Source organism: Plodia interpunctella, chromosome 22 (assembly GCF_027563975.2).
Source record: "Plodia interpunctella isolate USDA-ARS_2022_Savannah chromosome 22, ilPloInte3.2, whole genome shotgun sequence".
Classification (NCBI taxonomy): Eukaryota; Metazoa; Arthropoda; class Insecta; order Lepidoptera; family Pyralidae; genus Plodia; species Plodia interpunctella.
In genome coordinates this window covers 507,324-535,221 of record NC_071315.1, presented here as the reverse complement: position 1 = coordinate 535,221, position 27,898 = coordinate 507,324, and the positions used below count along the sequence as shown (strand labels likewise).

General features: G+C 36.0%; 2 protein-coding genes across 4 annotated transcripts; one reads left to right on the top strand and one right to left on the bottom strand.

Annotated features, from left to right (window-relative positions):
- The first annotated feature begins 19 nt into the window (after positions 1 to 19).
- Positions 20 to 26,695, top strand: LOC128680018 (protein 4.1 homolog). 3 transcript variants are annotated; one of them, XM_053762672.2, is made up of 8 exons: positions 20 to 108; positions 9,794 to 9,921; positions 13,058 to 13,205; positions 13,741 to 13,857; positions 14,550 to 14,730; positions 15,528 to 15,680; positions 22,678 to 22,863; positions 25,688 to 26,695. In XM_053762672.2, exons 2-8 carry the CDS (start codon positions 9,802 to 9,804, stop codon positions 25,815 to 25,817), a joined length of 1,035 nt encoding a protein of 344 aa, XP_053618647.1. In that variant the 5' UTR covers positions 20 to 108; positions 9,794 to 9,801; the 3' UTR covers positions 25,818 to 26,695. The 3 variants fall into 3 exon arrangements, with proteins under 3 accessions (XP_053618647.1, XP_053618646.1, XP_053618645.1); XM_053762671.2 differs by lacking the exon at positions 20 to 108 and adding an exon at positions 544 to 843; XM_053762670.2 differs by lacking the exon at positions 20 to 108 and adding an exon at positions 7,144 to 7,263.
- LOC128680013 (lipase 1-like) lies at positions 23,417 to 25,013 on the bottom strand. Its single transcript, XM_053762665.1, has one exon. The coding sequence runs from the start codon at positions 24,725 to 24,727 to the stop codon at positions 23,477 to 23,479; it is 1,251 nt and encodes a 416-aa protein (XP_053618640.1). The 5' UTR covers positions 24,728 to 25,013; the 3' UTR covers positions 23,417 to 23,476.
- Positions 26,696 to 27,898: the final 1,203 nt, after the last annotated feature.

Genomic DNA, 27,898 nt, shown 5'->3' with positions numbered 1-27,898 from the left:
ATAATCGCTCACTTTACTACGCTGTGTCTGTTTGGATTTTAACTTGGCATATTGGCATATGTACTTAAATAACAAAATAATGTTTTAATTAAGTAGGCAGGTACCTAGGTAGGTGTTAAATGTTTGTTTTAAATTATGCTTAACTCAATTTCTCAACTGATGAGACAAATAATTTGACGTTTTCCTTTTTTTTAAATTAAGGTATCAGCACAACCACGACGTATGTATGACTAGAACATGACCATCTTCAAATTCAAATTCAATTGCGTTAGGTACAATTACAAATTTAGTCATCACCCGCACTTACGTATTATATTTAATGCTAATTATCACAATTCTAAACTTAAAGACAATGTGTTATGTTATGATTATGAATGCTAGCCGCATTCTGTACCGTGAATGAATCATTATCATGATAAACATGCACCGCGTCTACATTAATTCTACAAAGCGATCGCTTGTAAAGCCGAGATAAGGATAAAAGTGTGGTTTGCTCTGTCTCGCACGAGTAAAGTTCTGAGTGCAGCCACAAGCATGACCGGTCACCGAAACTAGTTTTACACAAGCCGGCGCACGCGCAGCGCATTGAGAAGCCGTGCGTTTGAAATAAAAAAAATACAAATTTTATAATACCGTATAATCTTTGCGTAACAATATTTTGCCCAAAAATAAAAACTTTATTCAATCAAAATATTTTTTGAATAGGTATAATTCCAAGTCAGTAAAAACGTGAGTTCGTATTTCGAAATCAAGCCATTTGGAACTTTTTTTTTTTTCTTTTTCATCGGCACTGAATTCAAGTGTTTTCAGGATTGTTTCGGACCCAACCGGCCGTTAATTGAGGTATGTTTAATTGAATTTTAATTGTTACTATAGCGAGAAGTTGCGAGACTGGGTTGCCTAAAGAGGCGTTGACCCTTGCCTGTGACAATGTTGTAAGCTTTCTTATCCAAAACCCGTAAACCAGGTTATGACTCGAGATGAACAATCTTTAACATATTAAGTACTGCCAATTTTTTTTTTTGTATACAGGTAAATTAAATAGGTCGATATTGTCAATATGTATGTATATTGTATAAAATAGAATAATAAATAAAAATGCGACATTTTAGACTGTTGGTTGTAAAATAACCTAAAGTAAGTAGATTACTTGCCTAGATTATTTTCTAGTTCCAATGCCATAAACTCTTTTAAATACCTAGCGGTTAGTAGTAGATACTATTTTTTATTTGACAGAAATCATTTATATTATAACTAAGTAACTAATAAAGCTTTATTATTCCTGGTGTAGTATACCCGGAAGCTCGTAAGTAAAAAATTAAAAAGAAACAGGTCAATTTAAAAAAGAATCTTCACTTAAATTAACCATCTGAAGCGCTGATCTGCCAAGGAACCTTGATCTCAAGAGTCATTTCTCAATTAAATTCTCTGTAATTAGCTAGTTAATCGTAGTCGCTTCTTTTAGTTGTGTCTCGTCAGGCGTTCATTACCTTGATTGGCTCTTACGAAGAACCCGTGTTTGTAACATTGGCCAAAATAAATTTTTTGGTTGTAAAATTAACTCAAATAGGTACTGATCCTTGCAGATAACCATTAATCTCTCTTTTTTATCATTGCGTTTTCTCAATACGCTCGGGGTTGTGACGCCGCGAAACCCGAGGTCAGATTAACCCTTCTTGGGAATGCTAATGTTGTCTAAAAAATGCCAGGGCTATAATGTCCCTCAGTCATCTCTTGCGATTTTCACCGGAGGAGGAAAATATGGAAAAAAACATTATAAATCTATAACTTACTAAAATTAAATTACGCTCTAACAACAGAAAAATAAGACATTAAAATGAGGCCAATTTCTCCAAAATTCTTGACAAAAACCGTGAAGTACCTAACCTACATACTTATTGAGTTTTGCCCGCCATCTCCTACGGCGGCGATGAGATTCATTCGATTCAGTGGAAGATAGGTATCGTGACTTTAATCATGATTAGAGACCTGCTGAGCTGTTAAATTTACTGTACAATCAAAACCAAAGTCATTCGATTTCGATTCGATCAGTCGTAAAATTACAGCCGAATCTACGAAATACATTCCCGTAGTTGAAGTTCGATTTGTTCGAAAACAATTAAATAATTTATAAAATTGTTAATCATCTTTCGTGCGTTTTATTTCACCTCTATAGTTAATGACGTAATAGTTTCATGGTAGAAAGATAACCTTTAATTCTCAAAGAGATTAGTTGTGTATTCAGGTCAAATTAATGTAACTCCCGTGACCAGAGTTTTGGTACGAGACGGACAAGGATTGTATTAAACGCGTGCACTTTTGTACCTCATGATAGTTGAATAGATAGATAAACTGTTTATTTATATCGAAGACACATACTATACATTTATGATAAAGTAAATCATTAAAATAAAGGACAAATACACAAAGAACATTCTACATAAGTATACAATCATGTGCCGCAGCGATATAAAAAGGCAGTATCTCAGTGAATATTCTGCTCGACAAAGAGAGCAGGGGCGCTAGTTTACAGATACCACCAGAGGGGTACACGGGGTTTCACGCGTATCGAAGACAGTCGCGCCATAGTAATTATATACAATACAATACAATACAAATACTCTTTATTGCACCAAAAAGAAAAAATACACAGAAAACAATTTGTAATAAATATAAGAAGGTACAAAGGCGGACTTATCACTAAAGCGATCTCTTCCAGTCAACCTTTAGGTGGAAGGAGACATATATATATAAAAACATTTAGGCGCAGTAAAACAAACTACCAAATATATAATTACATACACTATATATAAATAAATACATTACATACAATATACATACATATATAAGCATACCAAATACACATATACATATACATATAAATACATATATATACATACATAAATATCATTATATAGAAGGAAATACATGTACAATAAAATTAGGATACGTTAGATAGATAGTGAGACTTAACGAGTTGCTTAAATTTGGTCAGAGTCTGGGCATTCCGAATATCTAAAGGAAGAGCATTCCAAAGACGAACAGCCTGAACAGAGAAAGATTTGGAGAAAAATTTAGAATTAGCTACGGGAAATCTGAGTCTCAAGGATACCGTGCTGCGCAAACTACGAGAGGAGCTGCGATCATCACCGACAAATTTGAAACGGTCCTTGAGATAAGGTGGGAAATAGGGATTGAATAAAATTGAAAAAAGCATGGATACAATATGCAAATTACGACGAAGTCTAATGGGAAGCCAGTTTAACTGGGAACGGAACGTGGAAACGTGGTCATATTTACGAAGTCCATAAATGAAACGAATAGCGAGATTCTGCAGGCGTTCGAGTTTGTTCAGCTGTTCTTCTGTAAGGTCAAGAAAGCAGCAATCAGCGTAATCAAGGATAGGGAGAAGAAGAGATTGAGCAAGCGCAATTTTGGTGTTAATGGGCAAGAAATTACGAAGCCGTCTGAGCGAACCAAGTGTAACAAATGTCTTCCGACTAATTTCTTTCATGTGGACTGACCAAGATAAAGTTGTATCAAACACCAAACCCAAATTTCTAACGGACTCGCAAAAGGAAATGGTTTCATTGTTAAAACTTAGGGATGGCAAAGAATTCCAGTCTACGCGTGAAGTAAAATAAGGACTACCGATAATTATAGCTTTAGTTTTTGAAGGATTTACCAAAACACCAAAAGATTTACTCCAGCTAGATAATCGCTCCAAATCGTCGTATATAATTAATGATACACACTTAACACATTTAAAATAATAACATTGCTAATATTATGAAGACGGTAGGAGGTAGACTAAACGAATACGAATTCAATTTAAACCGAAACTAACACAAGAGCTATACTACTAAACGAAACTAACACTATATCTGTCTACCCCGTAAAGATATTAAACATACTATATGTATAACCTACTCAGGATTAAGTATTAACAAAAAACTTACATTATTTTTGGTTAATACGTGGGAGATCATAAATAAATGAACCAAGATATTACGTTTCGGATTAACACCCTTAATTATCACCATCCATAAAAAATAACGGTCAAGAGCGAGTAGGATTCGCGCACCTTACACAAGTTTTAAGCTTTGTATGTTCTACAAACACATTGACGGTTTAATAATCTCTGTAAGTGGATAATTCAAACTGTAGCATGGTTTACTATTGTCGCCTTAGTCTTTATCACATGGGTAAAACCTAACAATCTAAGTACTATTACGTGTAAGTATTCTCTTCAAAAGCAAATAAATTCATAAAAAAAATGACTGGAAATTTTATGTTAACAAAGAAATAATTTTTACGTTCCTAAGGGAAAATCAGGCGGGTCAAACCGCGGGTAAAGCTAGTCTAGATAATAGGCATAGGTCGCACAGCGTAGTGTAGCGTCGCGTCGCTCATTGAGGACAGCGGGTAATATTCTACAGTTTCCCAGTCCTAACTAATAGTATAAATGCGAAAGTAAGTTTGTTTGTTACTTCTTCTTAACGCTCTATTTACTCAACCGACCTTCTTGAAATTTTTCATATATTCAGTTTGAAGCACGGAGAAAGACATAGGGTACTTTCATCCGGAAAAATAACTGCTCCCGTGGGAAATGATGCCGGCGAAGCCGCGGCGAAAAGCTAGTAGATCTGTAACAACCACCACAAGCCACTTATGACCATAATCATAGTCTTCTGACGTCATCCCACACAATACTACAAAGTTTCGACCAATCCTCACAATACTTAACAGAAATGGACTAATATTCTGATAATTAGTTACGTTAGGAAACACTTTTCGCGGACAAATCATTCAGTTTAATTTTTTAACAAAGTAAACAGTCGCGGAAGTTTAGTATGAAAGAAATATGCTAAATTATTTGTGGTTTATCAGTTGTTTGGATTCCAGTCGTATTTAAATGGAATATGTGTGACTATTTTATCTAATGTTATGTCATGTTATGTTATGTTATGTCAACTATTTTATCTAATGTTAACAAAAGAGAGTTCAAATTGTGGTTCGAAAGGTCCCAGGTTCGAATACTCGTGCCACATGAGTTTGTATATCAAATCTGACTCATGTATAGTGGTTTTCATAGACCACCACTTGCTTCCGGTGAAGGAAAACATCGTGAGGAAACCTGCACACTGGTTGATTCTTATTAACTTGTGTGTGAAATGGTGAAGGCAATAGCAAAGCACTCCATTATTTATGCCAAGAAAGTTGTTATGTGTGTGTTTCATTCCACGTAATGACGACGACCCTCAGCCATGAGGAATACGACTATGACGAATAAGAAATCATTAAAAACCTGAGAAATATCTAATAAAATAAAGTAACTCTTTAACATGTCAGTGTTAATAGCATTTTTCCCACAAAACTCAACCAAAATCAACTAAATTCTCAAACCAAGTGAGTTGTAAACGCCATTCACTCATTAGCTAGCAGATGTTTATTATAAACAACGAGATCTCGTGTTAAAAATAAACACGTCCCATAATTTCGTTTCCTAAAAATAGATTTCTTAGGTATAGAGTCCAATCGAAATTCCATGTTACTAGTTCATAGTTCTTTATTGCTTTCATTTGGTGTACATTAAGGTCTTATTGTAAGTAACATTTTAAGTGCACAAATGAGCTCTGGAAGGCGGGCGTTGCAATTTAATTATCGTTATATATTATTAAATATTAAATTATTATTATACTTTTATAAATGTTTTATCCTTTTTTTTAAAAAGAATATAAAAAAACGGTATACGCGTCATACGCGGCCCGAAGCCAAGCGTAAGAGGGAAAAGTTTTATATGCTGAAGGTAGACGTGAGGGTAGACGAAGTTAGAAATTTACGTGTGATTCGGCGTGTATTTATTAGTATTAAAGCATTATATTATTTTATATTATAGTTAATTAATTCATATAATAAAATATAAATAAAAATACAAATAAAATATAGTTTAAGCCCATAATACTCAAAATAAATAATAAATAATAATAAATATATTAGGACAAATCACACAGATTGAGCTAGCCCCAAAGTAAGTTCGAGACTTGTGTTATGGGATACTAACACAACGGTACTATATTTTATAACAAATACATATATAGATAAACATCCAACACCCGGGCCAATCAGAAAAAGATCATTTTCCATCATGACCCGACCGGGGATCGAACCCGGGACCTCTCGGTTCAGTGGCTAGAACCTTACCACTGCGCGCGAGGTCGTCTCAAACAATGTAGGTAGGGAGTCATTATCAGTAGTGTATTGATTTCAATGAATCGAAATACATATTAATATATCACGAGTATTTCTGCCCGTCTCAATAACTAAATGCATGATTGTATCTTTTTAAAAATAATTATTTAACTAATTTTAAAGCAACCTAATATATACAATTTAAAAAATACGCAGTCAATTTTTGTACGGTTTCGACAAAAGCTATGACATATTCCTCCCTATTGGTTTGTAGGTACCTATAATAATAGGCCCATGTGAAACCGGGACGGGTAGCTAGCACATTACAAAGTTTAAGTACTACACTGTTATAGTATGCGCTAAATGGGATCACTGCCAAGTTTACCGGGGTCTTAGGTGGGCGACATAAAGCGGCGCGACACAGTTCGACGCTGTATGCATTTCAATTATTGTGGGGAGACAAAATAAATAAATTTCGATGGAAAATTCATAAGGAACAATTCTGTGGGTAGGTTTAAGTGGTCTGTTAAATTAAGGTTGCCGAAGTTTGTTCCGAGACCAATTGCAATCTCCGTTAGGCTACGATTTTGGTCTTAAAAGGTACAGTGACATTATGACAGGTAAAAGAGAAAATATGACAAGAAATAGACATTTGTGGGAGGCAAAGATTTTTGCGTCGCACCGTTATTTAAGACGGGTGGAAAGGATTAGCCTCGAATGGAATTTCGTCCAATAATTTCCCAATTTCGTCCCAAAAACCACACATTGGTTTTCGTCGGTCTTACTGGGATTAAACTTGGTAAATACTAAACTCATTTCGGGCCACGACTGTATTTCTGTATTTGTGTATGTATTTGTTCGCGTCGCGCTGCCTTACCGCATTTGTCGTTCACCTAGGACACCTAGATTTATCCCTGAGATTTCAAACAATAGTTTTCGTATACAGAATATTGATAGCAATAATATGTAGCTTGCGAATGTAGTTCACTGTAACACGCTGGACTGAAAGCTTGATGTAAAAGTTTAATTTGTTTTCACGTTGGAAACTTTGAATCATGTCAAGTCTGTATGGTGAGTTAAAATTATGGTTTCACTTTGGTTGTTACTTTATTTATATAAATATAAATATAAACAAATGTTGTTATAGTAAGTATGTATATATGTTGAACATTAATAGATAGGATTACCCGCCTTAAACATACAAACTCACAAACGCTTACCTCTTTATAATAATATAGATTTATTTAACAACTAGCTTTTGCCCGCGGCATCGCCCGCGTGAATTTCATAGCAAAATCTCAGTAATTTTTTTATCGCGTACTCTGTAAGATTGGTAAACATATATGATTCAAATTCGCATTTTTTCTCATCTTTGGTTCAATTTCCTGTTTCCCGCTGCGTGTTTCGTCCAGCAAACTTGTCCAATCTCGCTTCTTGCTATGTAATGTAGATATCCCGTACCGTTTCCTACATATTGTGCCATCATGTTTTTCGCAATGTGTCCCGTCTCGTTTCCCACTACGTGTCTCCTTCCCATTTCCCGCTCCTACTCCCACTCCCGCTTTCTGCAACGTGTGCCGTCTCATTTTCCATGACGTTTTCCGTCCCGGTTTTTTATTAACCACAAACGTAAATTAAACATTTTTTGTATTTACTATTAATGTTACTTAGTACAAAAAGTAAGTGTGCCAATTTTCAGAATTATTTAACAATATTAATTAAATAAACTTGATATATTTAGTTAGCCACATGTCAGACACAGACCCGAGATATTTGGGTCACCGATACCAAGTTTCAGAATGTTTGTCTGTCTGTTTGGTTGTCTTCAGTGAAAGTTGTTAAGTAGGTACCTACCTTTAACTGAACGTAACAATTCTTGGGAACAATTGATTGCAGATCTTCATTGTTTGTAGAGTTATAGGTGAAATTGTGTACGGGAGCGATTTCTTGTTTAATTGAGACAAGTTAGAAGCTTAGATTGGTTTTGATAGATTTAAATTATTATACTAAGTTTCGTGCGCTGTTTGACTCTTACAGAATACGTCTATCAGGGGGCCTTCCATCAACTATTACAAAACGATTCAATTGTAGGGCAGTTCAGTTTAGGAACCTAAAATGAATCGCGTTATTTGGTACCACCAACTAATCTTAACAAAGTCGCATATGAATCGTAAGGAGAGAATGAAATCAGTTAAAAAAATAAAAATTGTCTCTGAATCGTAAACCCCAGTGACAGCAGCCAAATGTAAGAAAGAGATAAGGCTATACGATGTCGATATATTTTATCTCGTTTCAAGAGTTGCGTTCTGATATCAAATTTTTACCATTTTGGGCAAACAATACGCAACTTTTTGTTATTTAAAATTAAAATGTATATTATTATCTTGCTATTATATGACTATAGTACATATAAAACACAATAAAATAAAATATTTAAATTAAAATAAATATGCAATATTACGCAGACTAAAAATTTGTCGGTCACGAAAGAGTTTCCGTGGCAAAATTAGGAACTATCAATAACAGATAGACCACATCGTTGTTTTCAGCGACAGTAGCGCCACGTCTGTGAGACTTCTATCGTGGAAACCTATCTGTAATAGTAACTTTTTTTGAATCGCCAATTTTGACAGCTAAGCGATCCGCTAAGCTTACGTTCTCAAGATCAGATCTCATTCTCAAGATCTGATCAGCTAAGTTTACGTTCTCAATGCACATCATGGTACGGAATTGTATGCAAAATGAGTGAATGAAATCGAATTGGCGTATTGTTTTGGTCACTACCTATAATGGGTCGTTATATCAACTTGATGGTACGAATTAGCGATGCAGATCAGTTTAGGTCCTGAACTGAATCGCATTAAGAGATGATGGTAAGCACACAGGACGTATTACATAAATGGTGGTACTGTTATTAATTCCAACTAAAATTAAAAACTACGAATGAAATCTCGGAGAGTAACTTGGTACATCATAATCAGAGCATCAAACCTTAGTCACGCATCATAGACGACGAGCGACATGCTCCAACAGGCATGGCTTTCTCTGTAAACAGATCATTCTTGTCTATGGATATAGATTACAAGATGACTAAATAATAATAATAAAATATATTAGGACAAATCACACAGATTGAGCTAGCCCCAAAGTAAGTTCGAGACTTGTGTTATGAGATACTAACTCAACGATACTATATTTTATAACAAATACATATATAGTAAACATCCAAGACCCGGGCCAATCAGAAAAATATAATTTTCCATCATGACCCGACCGGGGATCGAAGTAATGACCTCTCGGTTCAGAGGCAAGCACTTTACCACTGCGCCGCCGAGATCGTCAAATACTATATTTTTGTAGCTTGTATCAATAATTATATTTTTGTAAAATTCAAATTCAAATCAAATTCAAATCATTTATTCAGAAATTAGACCTTCACAGGCACTTTTTCTCGTCAATTTTTATATTTATAGTTATTTCTCACAAGCTACAAACTACTGGCATTTCGGAACGACCACTGCTGAGAAGAAATGCCGATAGAAACTCATTTGAACAGTGTTGGTCCCTGTCATGCCAGAAAAAAATGTTATTTAATCTCCAGGTGGAATAATGCGAGAGAGCCTCCGTCGCCTGGCTTTAGACGAGGGCTGGTCGCAACGCCGCATGGGAGACTCCCGCAGGGTGAGGGTCGAGCTGCTGGATGGAGAGCATATCACTGTGGAACTGGACGTGAGTATAGGTATACTAGTTGTTCGCCGCGACACAGACCTCGCGAACACAATAAATTTTGATGATTTTGTACAAAATTGTGAATATTTCAAAAGCGACTTAACCGATTTTAAATTACCCCCACGGACTTATAAATTCTATTGACAGATCCTACATTCCTTTAAAATTTCATCAAAATCAGACCAACGGTTCGAAATTTATCGAGTTACAAACATATACAACATACATACAAATACATACATATATCCATACATACATACAAAAAATGTATGGCTTAAGTTGATTTTTACTGGATATCGCCTCCTTAGGCACGTAGCGTTGGAGCCCAATATCTCTTTCATAGCAGACTATAATAGACAACGCTTAAAAACTATATACTGTGTGTAAAGCTGAAATTGTAAGGTTCCTTGTAGAGTCATCATCATATCGAGTGTGTTATTGCTAACACTGATGTCAGGTTTTATTCAAGTGGCCTAAAGGCATCTGACATGACTTTTACAACTACTTACCGCCATCTAGTGGAAGGTAGTCGCATACACACTGAACTAAACTATCCACCAGTGTGCAGGTTTCCTCACGATGTTTTCCTTCACCGGAAGCAAGTGGTGGTCGATGAACACTTATGAGTCAGATTGGTATACAAACTCATATGGCACGAGTAGGATACGAACCTGAGACCTTTCGTCCACAGGCGGGCGTCTTAACCATTACACCACCACCGCTTTTCTTTCCTTGTGGAGTGAAGGGGAGCATTAAGATAAGCTTCCCGAAATTCACATGGGGACGGGAATAACAACGGTATTTTACGCGTAGACGAAGTCACGAACCAAAACTAGTCAGTCATGAAACAGGAAACATTGCTAGAAGGTCAACTTTGATGACGACAGGCTGAGCACTTATAGAGAAGGATTTACCGGCGCTTCGGTAGATTTATCGACACATCGGATTTCGGATGCAGTGGTTTATGAATCTGCGTTTGCACATCTAACCTAACGGTCTTTATATAGAACCAATGCGTAAAACTATTTGATATGGTATAACGTTGTTTGGTATTGTTTCTCTCTGAGGTGCTGTGGTGTTAATATCAATTACAGGTATTAAAATTTATCACGATATTTAAATATATAAAAAGTTTATCTATATAGGTATGTATATGTTATAAAATATAGTATCGTTGAGTTAGTATCCTATAACACAAGCCTCGAACTTACTTTGGGGCTAGCTCAATCTGTGTGATTTGTCCTTATATATTTATTTATTTATTTAAAATAGGTAAAAGTATTAAAAGGAATTATCATAAATATACAAACTTATTTAATTTCTATGTATCCTCATATGTATCATCATCTGTATGTTATCCTCTGAAACCTTTCATTTTCAAACTCGATTATATTTTGTCAAGTTCAAATAGTAGTTTTAAATATTAGTTTTTATCAAATCAAACCATTATTAAACCCACCAAGAACATATTCATAATAATTTATTAATCATAATTTGTACATGCACTTTGCAAGTCATACTTAAAAATTATATAAAAATTTGCATGTACAAACATACGTTTCTTTATACGCGGAGCTTTAGATAAACGCGTCGTAAAAATCATGTCAGATACCTTTAAGCGACTAGAATAAAATCAACAGTCAGACCAGTGTTAGCAACACTACTATGATATAGTGTGTATCATCACATCTGATCATATACACTCGATATACCGGTCAAATTCAAATTTAAATTCAAAATTCTTTATTCAATTTAGGATGATATAGATCACTTATTGACGTCAAAAAAATTACTTAAAATAAGTCTACTGCCGGCTTCCAAAGCGCAGGTGAAGAAGAAGCGGCGCAACAGCCTTTTCTCCAAGACGTCAATTAACAATTATATCGGTATACCGATATACCGGTACTCGATATACCGGTATGGTATACCGCGGCATAGTTAAATTAACAGGTTAAATTTTTGGTCAAAACTCAAATATGGAGTTAAAAGTAACCAATCAACTGTGAGTCAGACAGACAGCAGACCCAAACCCCAGATCACCTTGAAATTCTTAATTTTTTTTTTGCGTTCCCAGAGAAAAGGTCTACGCCTTTTCGTTTCTTTTTCTCTGAATCAAGCAATTAAAACACGCAGCACGTCAATCCGTCCAAGCATTCTCTCTCTTTTTACACGGTGAGTACACGATATGAGAAAAGAGACAGCACGTGGACGTTAATGACGTGGCGTTACATATTCGTATGTTTCGTGGTAGGCCTTCAGTACGGTAAACAGTTCGCCGAACTTGGCGGTATCGACGTACATTTCTTGATTTTATTTTTTTTTCTTTATTACAAACTGCGCGAAGTACCTAACCTACTTTGATTAGCGTCAGCATCTGTGAGAGTACGGCGGTAGTAAGAGGTCCTTATATTTTAAAGCTTATATGTGGCCGTCCAAATCAAAAGGGACCTTATGGCGACTGGCACTGACCTAAGTGACCTAAGTGCTTTATTGCAGTTGTTCGAATACAAAACAATGGCAATAATGGCGTAAGTGCCGGGCGCCATAAGGTCCCTTTTCATTTGGACGGCCACATCGTAGACTTTTTGCTCCAAAGTGTCTTGCAGCGAGGTTTTTTTCCGTCTACGCATATATTCGGTTTAATTGCTGCATTCTTCGAAACACGACTAAAAAGATTTGGATACTGAAATTTTTGAGATTAATTTTTTAAGCTAAATCTGGCCGCGCAACGTCACAATCTCGAATACAACCGGGCATACCCCAAGATTATATAGAGACAAACCACAGACTTATATATTAGTGAGGTAATCTTTTGCCTAGTAACAGGACTAAAATAAAATAATATAAATGCCAAAGTTTGTGAGGATGTTTGTTACTCTTTCACGCAAAATCTACAATCCACCATTATTGTTATAACATTTGGTACACAAGTAGAATATAATCTGGAATAACACATAGGGTAGTTTTATACCGAAATTCCCACGGGAGCAAGACCCTAGACGCAGGTACTATTTATTAATATATAAAACTAGATTATATATTGTCATATTTGCCAAAAAAAAAGCAATATACTTTAATGCACATAAAACAAAACAGTTACACAAACAAAACAATACAATGATGTGTTAACTTCCAGAGGAAAGCTCGTGGTGCAGACCTACTGGACAAGGTGTGCTGTGACCTGGACCTGATAGAGAAGGACTTCTTCGGCCTGCTGCACGCCCAGCGCGGCGATCCCAGGGTGTGGGTAGACCTCAACAGGAGACTGTCCAAGACCTTCAAAAGTAAGTATCGCTTTCTCATCTTCGTGTGGTCCTGTGTGGTAGGGTGCCACAGGAGACTGTCTTCCCTTCAAAAGTAAGCATTTTTTCTCATCTCCGCGTGGTCCCTGTGACTAGGACTACGCTGTTGTCTACTGGGCTACTGTGGCACACATATTAATGCGTATAATATTATAAATGCGAAAGTCTGCCAGCCTGTCTATCTGTCTCTGCTCCGCGTTCACGGCTAAACCGCTGGACCAGTTTTTATGAAATTTGGTATGCATTTAGTTAAATACTTTAATTGACGTTATTTTTTTTTTTACAAAAACCAACCCCAAAATTACTTTAATGGGGGGTGAAAGTTTGTGAGAAAATTGTTTGTACTGCTCACGCGGACGAAGTCGCGGGCAAGAGCTAGTAAAAAAAATTATAATTATTTATTAGCTAACAAATGTTTGAGCTCCTTTTAAACAAAAACCAGCTATGCCATAGCTACCTGTAAACGTTTACATCTACGAAGTACTATGTTCTGATACCAAGTTCCCTCAATTTACAGACGAACCATGGGATGTGAAGTTGGCAGTCAAGTTCTACCCTCCCGAGCCGTCGGAGCTGAGTGATGACGTCACCAGAAACCAACTCGTTTTGGCTATCAGGAAGGATCTCTTGGAAGGTATGTAACTTTAGCCACGTTTCGTTCTCCTTTGAGGAGTCCAAGGAGAAGGAAGAGTGACAAAGAAGATGTCTAAGATACTTTCCAGTGTGCAGGTTTCCTCATGAAAATTCCCTTCACCAGAAGTAAAAGTGGTGGTCTATGAAAACAATTATAAAACTGTAAAACGAATCTTTTTTAAACTGTTCTAGTCACTAACATGCAAGAAGAGCGTGCTTGAATTGGTTGCATCTCACTGACCCTCTGGCAAGTTATGCCGATTGCACACTGCCGACGCGAATGCACGAACAGCGCGTAGCTTGTATGAGAGCTTTTCATTACCGCGACGGATAACCAGCAAAGTTTGAGCCAACTTTTCAGTTATAAACTCCGTAAGGATTGACAAATCAAATGATATCATTTTATTCGGAAATTAGAACTTCGCACTTTTTCGTCAAATTTTATGTTATATAGTGATTTCTCACAAACTACAAAATACTGGCTTTTCGGAAGCAGCCTCTGGCAGCACCCGTTCACGAGTAGACGCATTGGTCTGGCTGACCAATGCGTCTCCCATCGTATAGCTCAACAATAATACAGGGGACCTCACGACCCGTCCCACGCCAACAACAGTTCGAACATTTGAGTAAGCGTGATGTGCGAATCGAGTGCGATTCGCACGACTTCATTATGAATTAGTATGTTGGTCGCAGGGCGGCTGACATGCTCCGCCATCACGCACGCGCTGCTCGCGTCGTACAGCCTGCAGGCCGCGCTCGGCGACCGCGCCGCCGCGCCCGCCGCCGCGCTGCTGGCCGACAGCGGGCCTCTGCCGCTCAGGGTGCTCACGCCGGAGATGGAGGAGAAAGTTGACGAGCTGTATAGGAAGCACAAGTGAGCTCATCTAGTAGAGGATTCTGCTTTTGATTGTCTTATTAACCAGGCTTCCGATGATCTAGTCTAATATCCTGTGATCGAATCGGTGGCGCAGTGATAAAGTGCTTGCCTCTGAATCGTGAGGTCCCGAGTTCGATCCCCGGTCGGGTCATGATAGAAAATTATCTTTTTCTGATTGGCCCGGGTCTTGAATGTTTATCTATATATGTATTTGTTATAAAATATAGTGTCGTTGAGTTAGTATCCCATAACACAAGTCTCGAACTTACTTCGGGATTAGCTCAATCTGTGGGATTTGTCGTAATATATTTATTTATTTATATATCTAGGTTAGTCCCTCATGAAACGGACTGATGTAGACCTGCTTGTACGACTATAAAGTAGGTAATAGCTAAATTCGAATGTGGTGATCACTGCGCGTTACTATAAGTTGTTAACTATTCTATGCTAATCTAAGAGGACGAAGCCCAGTATATATTAATTGATGTTGAACGTATATCGATGTCCACGGACATGGTGAGTGTTCCTAGACCTAAAAAAATTGTTTGACCGATAATTCTTCAAATAGATCAAACAAAGAAAGAAATAAAGGAAAGAATGTATATATTCATTTGTGAATATGGGTACAGATAGGTGATTCGGTAAAACATGTAGGTTTAATTCATTTTGACATCAATTTGTATATTTGTACACATGTTTTTGGCAAATAAATGTTTTCTTTCTTTCTTTCAAAGAATTAATAGTACTGTGAGAAACTTATTACATCTATTCTTATACTTTTTCTTCTCCACCAGAGGTCAGACGCCAGCAGAAGCCGAGCTAAACTACTTGGAATCAGCCAAGAAGCTCCCCCTGTACGGCGCTGAGCTGCACGTGGCCAGTGACGTCCAGAATGTGGACATCGTGCTGGCTGTGGCTGCCCACGGCATCACTGTCTTCAGAGATGGGTACGTTAAAGTCAAACCTTTTGTGAAGAAACTATAGTTGAGTACAACACATATTATAACTTAAATTTATTGGATCCCTATTCTTATGCATAGAATTTTATGTCATAATTTAACATGGCATTCTTTTACTTATCATAATAATAGTGGGCGAAATGCAAAAAAATTGTACATTTTAGAAAACTTTAACGTCTTAAGCTAGAAAAAATATTTAGACATTTTATCTCTATTTAAAAAGAATTTATAATTTTTATATACTAAAACAGGTAACAACCCATTATATAAATAAATGTATTTTTTGCATAAATACTAAAAAAGAAATAATTTATAATTCGAAGTCATTTTTTTTTCATACATTTGAAAATGTCCTATACAACCGTAATCAACTGATTGTGAAACGAGGAAAATAGATTACAAGCTATATTATACAGTAAATATTTTTTCTTTATGAAGAATATCATATATTTCGATATTTTATAGTAATATAATGAATTATTTTAGTAAAAACTAATTTAAATAATAGTTTTGGCGCCGTCTATAAAATCTTTCGTATTTGTTATTCATCTTTGTGAACACAAAAAAGAGCAGAAAATGAATTTTATTTCTTGCATCATTACAACCATAGACAACATCAGTAGGTCTTAAATGCTTTGCGTTATGGCCATTTTGTTCGTGTTCAGTTTAGCAACAATGTGCATCTCTTATAATTGTGCAGTGAAAAATCAACAAAAATTAGTTCATTTTGATGACTTCAGTTTCAAACACTTTGGTAAGTGATTTATGCTGTGTTTATGTATATATCATAAGGTTTGATAACGAATTATTTCGAAATGGTGACTGTTAGCTTAAAAACATTGTCATTTTGTTTTGGTAAATTTTTAGGTTATTTACACATCGTGTTTTGTTTCATATTTGTTTCGGATTTGTTACTTTTATTTGTGACGTAGGGTGAATCAACTTTTTAGTGCCAAGTTCGAAAATTTTTGTAGTTTTTAAAAAAAAATCTGTTTTGCTTATTTAAATGTCTTAGAACATAGAAAATTTATTATATTTTATGATTCTGTATAGAGCAGTGCACTTTTACTTATTATTTGTTAATTTTTGGCTTGTAAACGTGCTGAAGTCCTAAAAAATCAGTCACCAGGACAACTAGTTCTATATTTTTTTTTACATGGTAAAATGTATTTTATGTTAAAGAAAATACTTTGAATGTGTAAAATGAAGTACATTTTATAAGATTTTGAGAATTCACTCTTTATTACATGCACAACTTCATAATTATTTTAAGAAATATAACTGTTGGACAACCACCATTACTATATTTGGTGAATTATTTCATAAAAATAGTTTTATTCTCCAAATATTACAAAATCGACAATATTGGTGGTATATTTTATAATTAACTACAGATAAATAAAAAAAAAACATACAATTTCTAAGTATTTGTTGCAAAAAAACTTGAAACTTGTTTTCTTTTCATGGGGACATTTTAGTTGTCCAAAGGACTTTTCCTTTGTACAACCAGTAAATCCACTGGACAACTAAAAGGGAATTAGGAAATACCACATCATGAGGCATAATAAAACACTTAAAATTCATCGAAACAAAATTATATTGTAATTTTCCAAAAATTTTAATCAAAATTTAACAAAAATAATCAGTTTCTTAAACTTAAATGGTTTTGACTGCTTAAGCTACACGGCATTATAAGCTGTATAAGATACTACGTATAAAATCAGTCATGGCTATTATCAACCCTTTTACAATCTAATAATCAACATACCATATAACTATTATGTCAGTCTTAAAAATATTTTGAACACCATCATTTACAGTAATTCTTATCTAAATATGATTTTTATGTAATCATTCATTAACACAAGACTTTCGACGAAAGTTAACATACCATCTGCATCTAGTAACCTTAAAACAAATATTTGAACCTAAACCTAAACTCATGAATTCGTAATTTAGCAATCAAATTATTTTTCAAAAACGTTAACATCAAAGAGAAATTTATAGTAATTTACATCTGTCTTACATTGTAACTCAGGCATGGGTAACTTACGTACAATATCTTCATAAGCTACGTACGATATGTCATTATAAAATATATGAATAATAAACCTCATTGCTCAGTCGTGCTCCATTACGACGACGCAACACATTGCAGCTCCGTTGTTTTCTATATTTCTATATTCCTTTAACGCATTTCAGAAATGTTACTCTAATTTCACCATCATCTTCTTGAGCAATGCACGGTATGGTACGATTTCCTTTTGGTGTCATGAACTTTGACTTTAGTAAGAAATCGCCTTTTATAGGTAACTTGCTACTTTGCCCTGAGTTTGAAGGCCCTGGCTGTACAAAGTCACGATCTTCTTCAGAGTTCTCTGAAGAGTCGTAAATAGCTTTGTAAACGCTTTCATGGTGAAACGCCTGGAAATCTTCTATTGAAATTCTTTCTTTGGCTTTAGAAGTTAAAGCTAATAAGTGGCATATCATCATCATCACTGCAGTGGATTTCAGCAGAGTGAGAATTTTCTATCAAATCTGGCAACGGTAAGTACACTTTAGGATGTAAGCATTCACACAATCCTCTGGCACAGAAGCAACTTAAATATCTGTACTTTAACTGGCCGTATACTCTCGAAAAAATTTGGTGCATCTTTTGTTCCTTTAAGTGGGACTATATTCTTTGGAATACTATTCTGTATAAAATCGATATCTTCTTTAGTTATATAAAATAACTTGATTTTGCTGGAATATTTTAAGACTGTATAAAACTCTAAGGCATTCGTTATATCTGTGCCAGTTGCCACCTTGGTGTCTGCTGCTCTTTTCAAGTATTCTCCAATCCCGTCAGCAGGTCTTTTTCCATAACCAGCCTCAAAATATGACCATTTAAAGTATTGGAAACCAAAATCAAACGTTTTGGTGCAAGCCAAGAAAAAATTAAGCTTTTGTCGGTATTGCGAGAATGGCCCATCCGAAAAAAAAGTGAATAATGTCAATTTGTGGGTAATTTTGGCGAATCAATGTTAGTATCGGATGTAAATGGGCCCAGATTGCAGCTGGTTGATGAACGTTGCATGGTGAAACGGAGCAAAATTATAAGGCTTTGTATGTTTTTTCTTTGTCATGCACGTACACAACCACTGTATGAAGAGTGATTTGGTTTCGAGATCCACCAAAATGATGCGCTTGAATTTCCTCCGTGCATTTTGCGTTTCTAATCTTGGGGTACGTTAATTTCTTGAAGGGCTATTGGAGAGCTAGGTGGTGTATCTGCGTATATTTTCAATTGCCTTCTTACGTTGTCTTTGATTTTGTTTCCTGAGTTTCCAAATAGTTCTACATTTTTTTTTTCTTCTGGCTGTAAATCTGAAACTAATCTTTTATTATTATGATAACTTTCCCTTTTCTTTATTTTTCGTTCTTCATATTTCTCCGGATCTGCTTTCAACTTCTCTCTATAGCGTCTTAATTTTTCTTTTGCAGACATCCCCATTCTGAAAAAGTTTAATATAAAGAAAGTTTTCAAAGTTTGTGCTCTCGTATATGGTGCATATACGAGACTCCAAACTTTGAATATGCTTTAACTCTATACTCTATACAATCTCTATACAATACAAGTACGAAGGCAAACAGTTTAGTTAGTTAATCATGTTTAATTACTCTTGCATTAAAAATATAATTAAAAATGACATACAAAAATCACAGTGTAGTTATTATTAATGAACATTAATTATATAACTGTTTCAGTCCAATAAAATTCAAAGGTTTTGTAACATTGTCCTTGGGACAGCTATAAAATTCCCACGGGCAACTCTAGATATCCCTCGGACTACCGTTTTTGTCCCACGGACAACCGATTTAGTGGTCCAGAAGACTGGTTGTCCACTTGACATATTTTATAATTTCAGCTTTCTATTAAAAAACAATATTTATTCTACAGGATTATACCACTAACATAAAGCCAAGGTCAATTGTCAACTGTTAAATAACAATACAGTAATATAGCGATCGTACTTACCTAATATTTACGCCGGTCCGGGGGACACACAATAAACACACCCACTCCGCGCTCTAGAGTTTGACCGACTAACGCGGGGGGCGTTGGCAATTTCAAACTTGCTGCTTTACCATCGTAAACTACATCGAGTCACGTGTTGTATTCGCTAATTCAGCGCCATCTCCATATTAGCATCGTAATTTAAGAGTGGTTGTCCGATGGATTTACAAAAAGAAACGATTTTGTGGGACAAGAGTAACTTGAGAAAAAAAGATAGATTAAAAGATTTTAAAAATTATTAGTTATGATTCACTTACACATAATAAATTCATAGTATGTTATGTGTTGTAATATTTATTATCTTAGAGGAAATTTTTTCGGCGGTGACGAGTTCAATGCATAAAAGTAGTCCAGGGACACTAACTTAAACATAAAAACAACCCATTTGTCACTCGGACAACCGTTATATTTTGGTAAAAAATATAATTAATAATTAATTTTTAAAGCTAGTTTATAGATTTATTTTGAAGTTTATTAGTTAGATGATAATATTCACCAATTTCGTATTGGTTACCTTTTAACTAATCTGGGACCGAGTGCAGTTGTCCAAAGGCAAGTAAAAGTTGATTAACCCCGTAACAAACAAATTGTAACAAATATGAAGTAAAGACGTATTCACATTTGGAAAGTGAGGAATATAGGTTATATCCCGTGACTTCCTCTGTTTTTACAAAATGGCACTGTTATACCTTTATCAAAATCCCAAGTAGAATCCTCCGAGTTGTCATAAACTTAACTATTTCATGTATACTATGTAATATTAAATTAGTATTGTTTATTGAAATTATAATTTGCATTGCAGTGAACCCTCGACACAAAAAGAGGGGTGTATACGTTTGACCGCTATGTATGTGTGTCTATCTATCTGTGGCACCCGCTGCGGGCAATAGCTAGTATTGAAAAGTTTCATACTGGTGCCAAATCTCTCCCTACAAAAGTGAGGATGAATAGTTTTCGTTAGTTAACGGTTTTAGCCGGACACTCTTTTAACTAATCCTCCATTTAATAGCCCTCCTTTCTTCCGCACATTAAACAATTTGGATGGTTTCTCCGTACATATTGTTTTCAATTTTTCTAGCATAGACATTACACAGTGCTGTTACATTGAATGTAATGTTTCTTTGCTATATTTGCTTTAATAACGCACTAATCACATAATCTCATACAGATTTCGAGCGATGTGACCACGACCACATATTTTGCCATTTATTAAAAATGTTGGCGATTAATGATAACATAATTCAAAATACCTATGAAGATAGGACGGTACTTTACAAAATATTTTAAAGACTGATTTACCAAAAAAAAAATTTAATATACAAAACATTCATTGATATAGTATTTTATAATATATCAACGAACGTGTTGTTTATTAATTTTTTTTCAAAATTATTGATTAATTACTAAGAGAGTAGATAGAAGATTGTTATTATCGCTCTTTAAATTAAAAATACAAATCTAAGTTTTGTTTTATTTATTTACTTTCATTGCTAATCCTACGTACGAGATTAAGATTATATGGACGCTGCAGCCCGCGCGGGCCTCTCTGTAGTTGAGAGAGTATTCTAGCTATAGCCCGACTCACACTTGGCCGTTTTTGATTTTAAACTGACAATATGAACTAGGTTTTATAGTTCATCTTTGTTATTTTATTTGTTACAGCAACAAAAGTATTTTTTGTTTCTTATTTGTTATTTGTACATTTTTTTTGCATTTCGCCCTAGTATGGCATAATGTTTTAGGCACATTAGCATAACAATTTTTAAGTATAATATTCAAAACATATTGGCGGCTTATGGGTGGCCCGAGGGCAACCCCGCCGCACCCGAACCTGCTGCTACACTATAGCTTTATACAAATCAAAATTATGGTAAAATACATTAGTCAAAATTATAATTATGGTTATTGAAAAGGTACCTATGGCAAAAAACAAGTATGTCAAAATATTTTTATGTCAAAAAATATATGCCTTACTTACTCGTTAAATTAAATTAGGATAAAAAAATTATGCGACAAAAAGAGATCCCATATTTATGCTGACGTTTCAACAATAATACCGCAGTCGCTGTGGTCGCAGCCAGACTGGAGTATTTACGGTGTAAAGGTGGTGGATGCAGTTTCTCAACAATCACACAACCTGCGCTAGTTTTCACAACTTCTTCTTCGTCTTCATAGTCGTATTCTTCTGGGCTGAGGGTCGTGGTCATAACGTGGAATTAAACACACATAACAACTTTCTTGGCATTAGTAATGGAGTGGTTTGCCGTTGCCTTCTCCATTTCATACATAAGTTAATAATCAATCAGTGTCCAGGTTTACTCACTATGTTATCCTTCACCGGAAACAAGTGGTGGCCGATGAAAACTACTATATATGAGTCAGATTGGTATACAAACTCATGTGGCACGAGTAGGATTCAAACCTGGGATCTTTTGATCCATAGGCGGGCGTCTTAACCATTGCACCACCACCGCTTCACTTCATAACTACTTAGTAGCTCCCGATTTGTTCATGCCACTGCATAAAGCTGAGCTGGTAACCTTTTTGGCAATGATTTCATTTTGTAAACTTAACTAGAAAAGTGCATACTTATAAATTTACACATAGCCGATCCTGGATGCACATAAAGTCATGCTTATCGTCACGATGCATAGTCACAGTCATGGAAACTGATGCGACGTGGGAAATTTCAACTCTGTAGGACAAGCGGGAGTAGGTGAAAATTTACATGCAATTTGATTATTAAACACATCGGGACAGGTGAAACTAACTAAAAGCTTATATAAAGACACGTAATATAATTAACCACACAATATGACCTGACCCGACAGCAACCCCCTTCACGAGTTGAAACATGGGTCAGCCATCGCGCAAAGAAGCATTAAAACAAGTAGCTATATATAAATTGTATATTTTACACTGTAGTCAGCTGATGAACCGCTTCCCCTGGGCGAAGATCACCAAGATCAGCTACAACAAACGAACGTACACTCTGCGGCTGAGGGCCTCGGAGTTCGACGAGTTTGAAACCCACGTGACCTTCAGACTACCCTCCACAACCGCTGCGAAAAAGTTGTGGAGGTGCAGCGTGGAACACCATATATTCTTCAGGTTAGTTGGTTATATTATACGTCACTTATTAACGTCAAAAATTTACTCTTAAGTCCACCGCTGACTTCAAAAGCGCAGGTGTAGACGCGCCGCAACAAATTTCACCGCAGCCTTTTCTACGAGGACGTCAATGAACAAATATGGGTCTTATATATTTGTATATTACAACTGGATGACTGGATATTCACTTGATCATACTTCAGATAGTTCATAGTCATGTGCAAGCCCTAGAATAGGGTCCCTCAATAACCTCACGTGGATGTCGTATGAGGCGACTAGGGGAAAGCTAGTTCAAATATAAATAAATATATGTAAATAAGATAAATTGTAAGCTGCACAATCATCATCCATAAGTAATTGATATCTAAAAGCTATTAATTAATTAATTGCCTGTCCAACGATAATGAATATACTAGGTACTAGGGCAAAGTTATAAAGGGAGTAGGAGTTATTAATTAGAAAAGTCCCGCATGAAAATTTGTTCGTTTTTGCTTTTCGCTATCGTAGTTCCTATTTATCCATTTTTATTAGCTTGCTAGACATAAGATCACGCTTAATATATAACATTCTGTTCGATTTATATAATAAATATTATATAATTGTGTTATCATCATCATTCATGATTAGGATCTTCTGTCATATCTTCTGCCAGTTTATTATTGTTATTATATTTAAGCAAATACTCTTGAATTTTCGGGAATATCATTTTCGGGACGTGTTTGCTGTACGCGAAGTCTATGTGGTTCCATTTTTTGTCTGGTACCAAATATGCTTCGACCAAATTAGGTAGCTTTGAGGCCAACCATCTAGCATCTTTTGGGTCTACCATACCATCGTGCTGACCGTAGATTAACAACACCGGCGCAGTAGTCGCTCCTAGATTGTAACTGGGTGCTTCTTTAGTGCCGTATACTTTAATATTACTCGGACCGTAGTCAAATTTTTGGAATTCATCGCTAAGCATAGCTTGACCGTACTGTGCCATGTTGTGCACAGATGTCCCTGCTGAGAAGTGACCAAATAATGTTTTAACTGTTGATCTGGGTAATGATCTAGCATGATAACTATCTAGAAGTATCAGAGCTGATCTACACAAAGGTTCACCAACGCTCAAATTGCAGAAGAAGGAGATGAAATCTGGTATTCTTTCCGGCTTTCCCAGGACTTCGTGTATTCCCGCTCTGTCAAATTTTCGCTCGTGTTTCATAAATGTCAGTGCTAGTCGCCTGGAAGCGCGGGATTTGGAATTAATATGTCTTGTAGACGGCGCTAAGTTTATGAACAAATTCATTTTATCACAATAACCAGGTCTTTCTGAGCACATTATGTAACCAGTCGCAGCACCTTGGGAATATCCAATATAGCTCAATGTTTCATAGCCAGTAGTTTTCAGAATGTAGTCTATAATCCCTGGAATATCATAATATCCCATTTGGTCGTAAGAGAAGTTCCAGTAATCGGCATCTTTGTCTGGGTTTAATGTGACATGAGCTCTGGAGTAGTAGTTGCCTCGGTAGTTTCCGACCCAGACATCATAGCAAGCATCAGCCAATAGATAAGCCAGGCCAGCACGTGGGCCTGCGTCTAGATAACTATCCGAACTCATCAACAGCCCGTGCATCACTAAAACTGGTGGTCTCTTTCCCTCGCACTGTCTCGCTCTCATCCTGAAGTTCGTCAGTATATATCCATCTTCCGTTATCACTGTATGCTTCTCCGATAGATATCCATATTTTCTGGCCAGCTGAGAGAAATTCAGCTCGGAATCTTTTAAACCGATGGATCTACCTAGATTTTTTCTTTGAATACATGTTGAGTCTTGCAATATTATAGCGAAAACGATAAAACTAAAGAGTCTATACATTGTAGTAACTAAACACACCTGCAACTGTATCGAGTAAACACTAAATATGCGAAGGCGTAAGTGTGTAATATTTTAAAAGTCCCTGACCGTGGCTGAACCCACGGATGTGCGACTATTAACAACGTTTTAACAATCATTTTGTCAGTCTTTCTTGTTACTCCTTCCGTAAATATAACGTTAGTGACAACATGTATCGTGTTTTTAATGTGTCGAATGCTAATTTGAAACTAAACTTTAGTTTTTGTATAGTTCGTCAAGTAGTATTCGTAAATGTGGTTTTGTTTTCATTGATCATTGTTTTTAACAGTTTAAAGCTGTGGTGAAATCTAATTCATTGTATTTAAACTGGCATTGTTTAAACCCATACTAATATTAAAAATGCTAAAGTCTGTCTATCTGTCTGTTCCGCATATTTACAAATAAACCGCGGACCGATTTTGAATAAACTTGGTAGGTATGCATAAAGTTAATGACCCTCGTTCCAACATAGGCTACTCAGAAATTCGATCCTGGCGTTCCAATTTGTAAGGCACAACGCCTTATTGTATGTTTTGTACTGGTCGGTGGGTGGCGTTGTACAAGTCAATAAAAAGAAGAAACGGATTGCACTCCGGGAGTGCCGGCTGAATTGAAAACTTGAAATGAATGTATTACGAATTTTCGATGAATAGCGCACGCGTTTGCATTTCACCATCGAATTGATTCGATGTGAGACTTAGCGAACCAACCACATTGCTGTGTGGATCGTTGCGTCACAATGGCGCACTATGATTGGTTAGCTGCTTATCTCAGTTCGAATCAACTCGATGTGAGCCTGTAACTAGCAGATTCGCACTACACACACTGACGCGAGTTTAACATTTTTTACCCATCGCAAAAAATGGATACGCCTTTAAAGAAGATGTGTGTGTAGTTGGTTTGTCTTTGATACTATTCATATATTTTTACCGTTGTCCACAGACGCGAGACGCCAGTGAAGGTGGAGAGAGTAACCGGTTTCCCGCGACTCGGCTCGCGCCGCGTGTCGTGCCGCAGGACGCTCCGGCAATTACGGACCGAGCCCAGCGCCCAACCGGCCGTCGTCGCCTGACAACATCTCTCTCTCTAATAAAACAGAGAATAGTATAGTCGTCAGTCGTTATAATGTGATATCTTTCGTTTCACATAAACAAACAGTAATTTTCTCAACCTCTTCCTCACGCTGACTTGGTATGAATCGCGTGCCTCCAGGCGTGAGGCCAAATACCAAGAAAACTATATATAGACGACGGTCAAGTGTGACCAAATGAGATAGAAGATTTCTATACAATTTCCCTATCCAATTAGGTTAAATCTCATGAATACATAGCGACGGAATCGGGCAAGTGTTGAGCGACAAAAGACGTCAGCGCTCTGTCGCGTTTCTTCTCGTGTATTTCTTATACGCTCATCTCTGTCTTGTATGAGCGAAATAGAAGATATGTCGGGGTCTATAGTTTTCTCTGACGCATCATCACATGTCATACTTTATATCTTTCGTTTCACTCACAGGTTTCGCTCATTGAAGTAAGAGAAATTAATGCACTCGTGAGACATTTAAATTAATATTCAACAAATAAACATACCTCCATAATATTATATCACAAAACAATATGATTGATTGAGTAACGTCAAAAAATAAATTATTTTAAGACTTAAAAAAATATTTTAACAGTTGTGTGTTATTATTTTAATGAAGTGCCATTTTTACATCGATATTAACTAAATTTAGCAATGCGCTTAATTTTCTCGGGCACATAGGTAGTTAGAGGAATCTAACCTTGGTTTAGTGTAACGACTGAATTATTATTTAGATCTTAAATTTACTTGTCACTAGTATCCAAGATAATCGCTTTCTATAATAAAGATTGATGAATAGTTAAATTGATCTGTCTACATAAACATTACACTCAAAAACAAGAGAACATATAATATAAACTATATTTTTGTATTAACAATTAAATAAGTATAGTTTATTATTTTTTGTTTTATTTAACTTTCGGTACTTTTTGTTCACGAAATCACGCCGACCGTGTCACACCACGAATAGAGACGCAGCTCATGCAGATAACCAATTACAGTGCGCCATTGTGACGCAACGACGGCCACACTGCAATGTGATTGGTTCGTTGCGTCTCACTTCGAATCGACTCTATAGTGAGAAGTGAAATGAAACTGCTCTCTGAGACAATAAGGTCTTTAATAAATAACATAGTTAACCAGCTAGCCGACGCACGCGCATTTTTGTTTACGCGCCCATTCACAGCGTTGTCCAATTCGCGTTACAACTACAACGTAAAAGAAAAAAAGAAAAAAATGTTTATTTGGTACAAAAGAACAAACTTGAAACTGGTGTCTATTCAATTATCCAATTTTTTTAAATATTTTATTTAAAAACAAGTTAAATAAAAGCGTTTAAAATAATGAACGTACCTACTTACTCGAATAAATACCAAGATGTTTGTCTGCACCAATGTCCAAGCTCGATATGGAGCCTTGTGTTCTGTTTGTAAAAATCAGTTTGTATTACGAACGAAGGATATCGTAAATTGAGTGACAGAAAAGCTAAATGACAAGCATACTACTTTGGTTCCCGAAGATCCCCATCACAAATCATGAATTCAAGAATATTCTTCTTCTTTGCGTGTCGATTCAAATTCAAATCATTTATTCAGAAACTAGACCTTCACAGGCACTTTTTCTCGTCAATTTTTATATTTATAGTTATTTCTCACAAGCTACAAAGTACTGGCATTTCGGAACGACCACTGCTGAGAAGAAATGCGGAAAGAAACTCATTTGAACAGTGTTGGTCCCTATCATGCCAGATCGGCTTACCATTATTGTTCCTTAAATGTTTTTTTTTTTCTAATAATATATAAAAGTACATAATGTACATAGTCAAAAGGTATATCAAGTTATGATTATGACAAGGTTATGATTGAGATCCGAGTGCTGATTATAATATATATATATATATATCGATGTGAAAAAATTAACTTACATAAAAATATATGAGAAACGAGATGACTAGTTCCCTCTGGAACCACCGCTCACGAGTTGACGCATGGGACAGCCATCGCGTAGCTCAACCATAATAGAGGGAACCTCACGACCCGGCCCACGACGCCACCACCAGATTGACCATTTGAG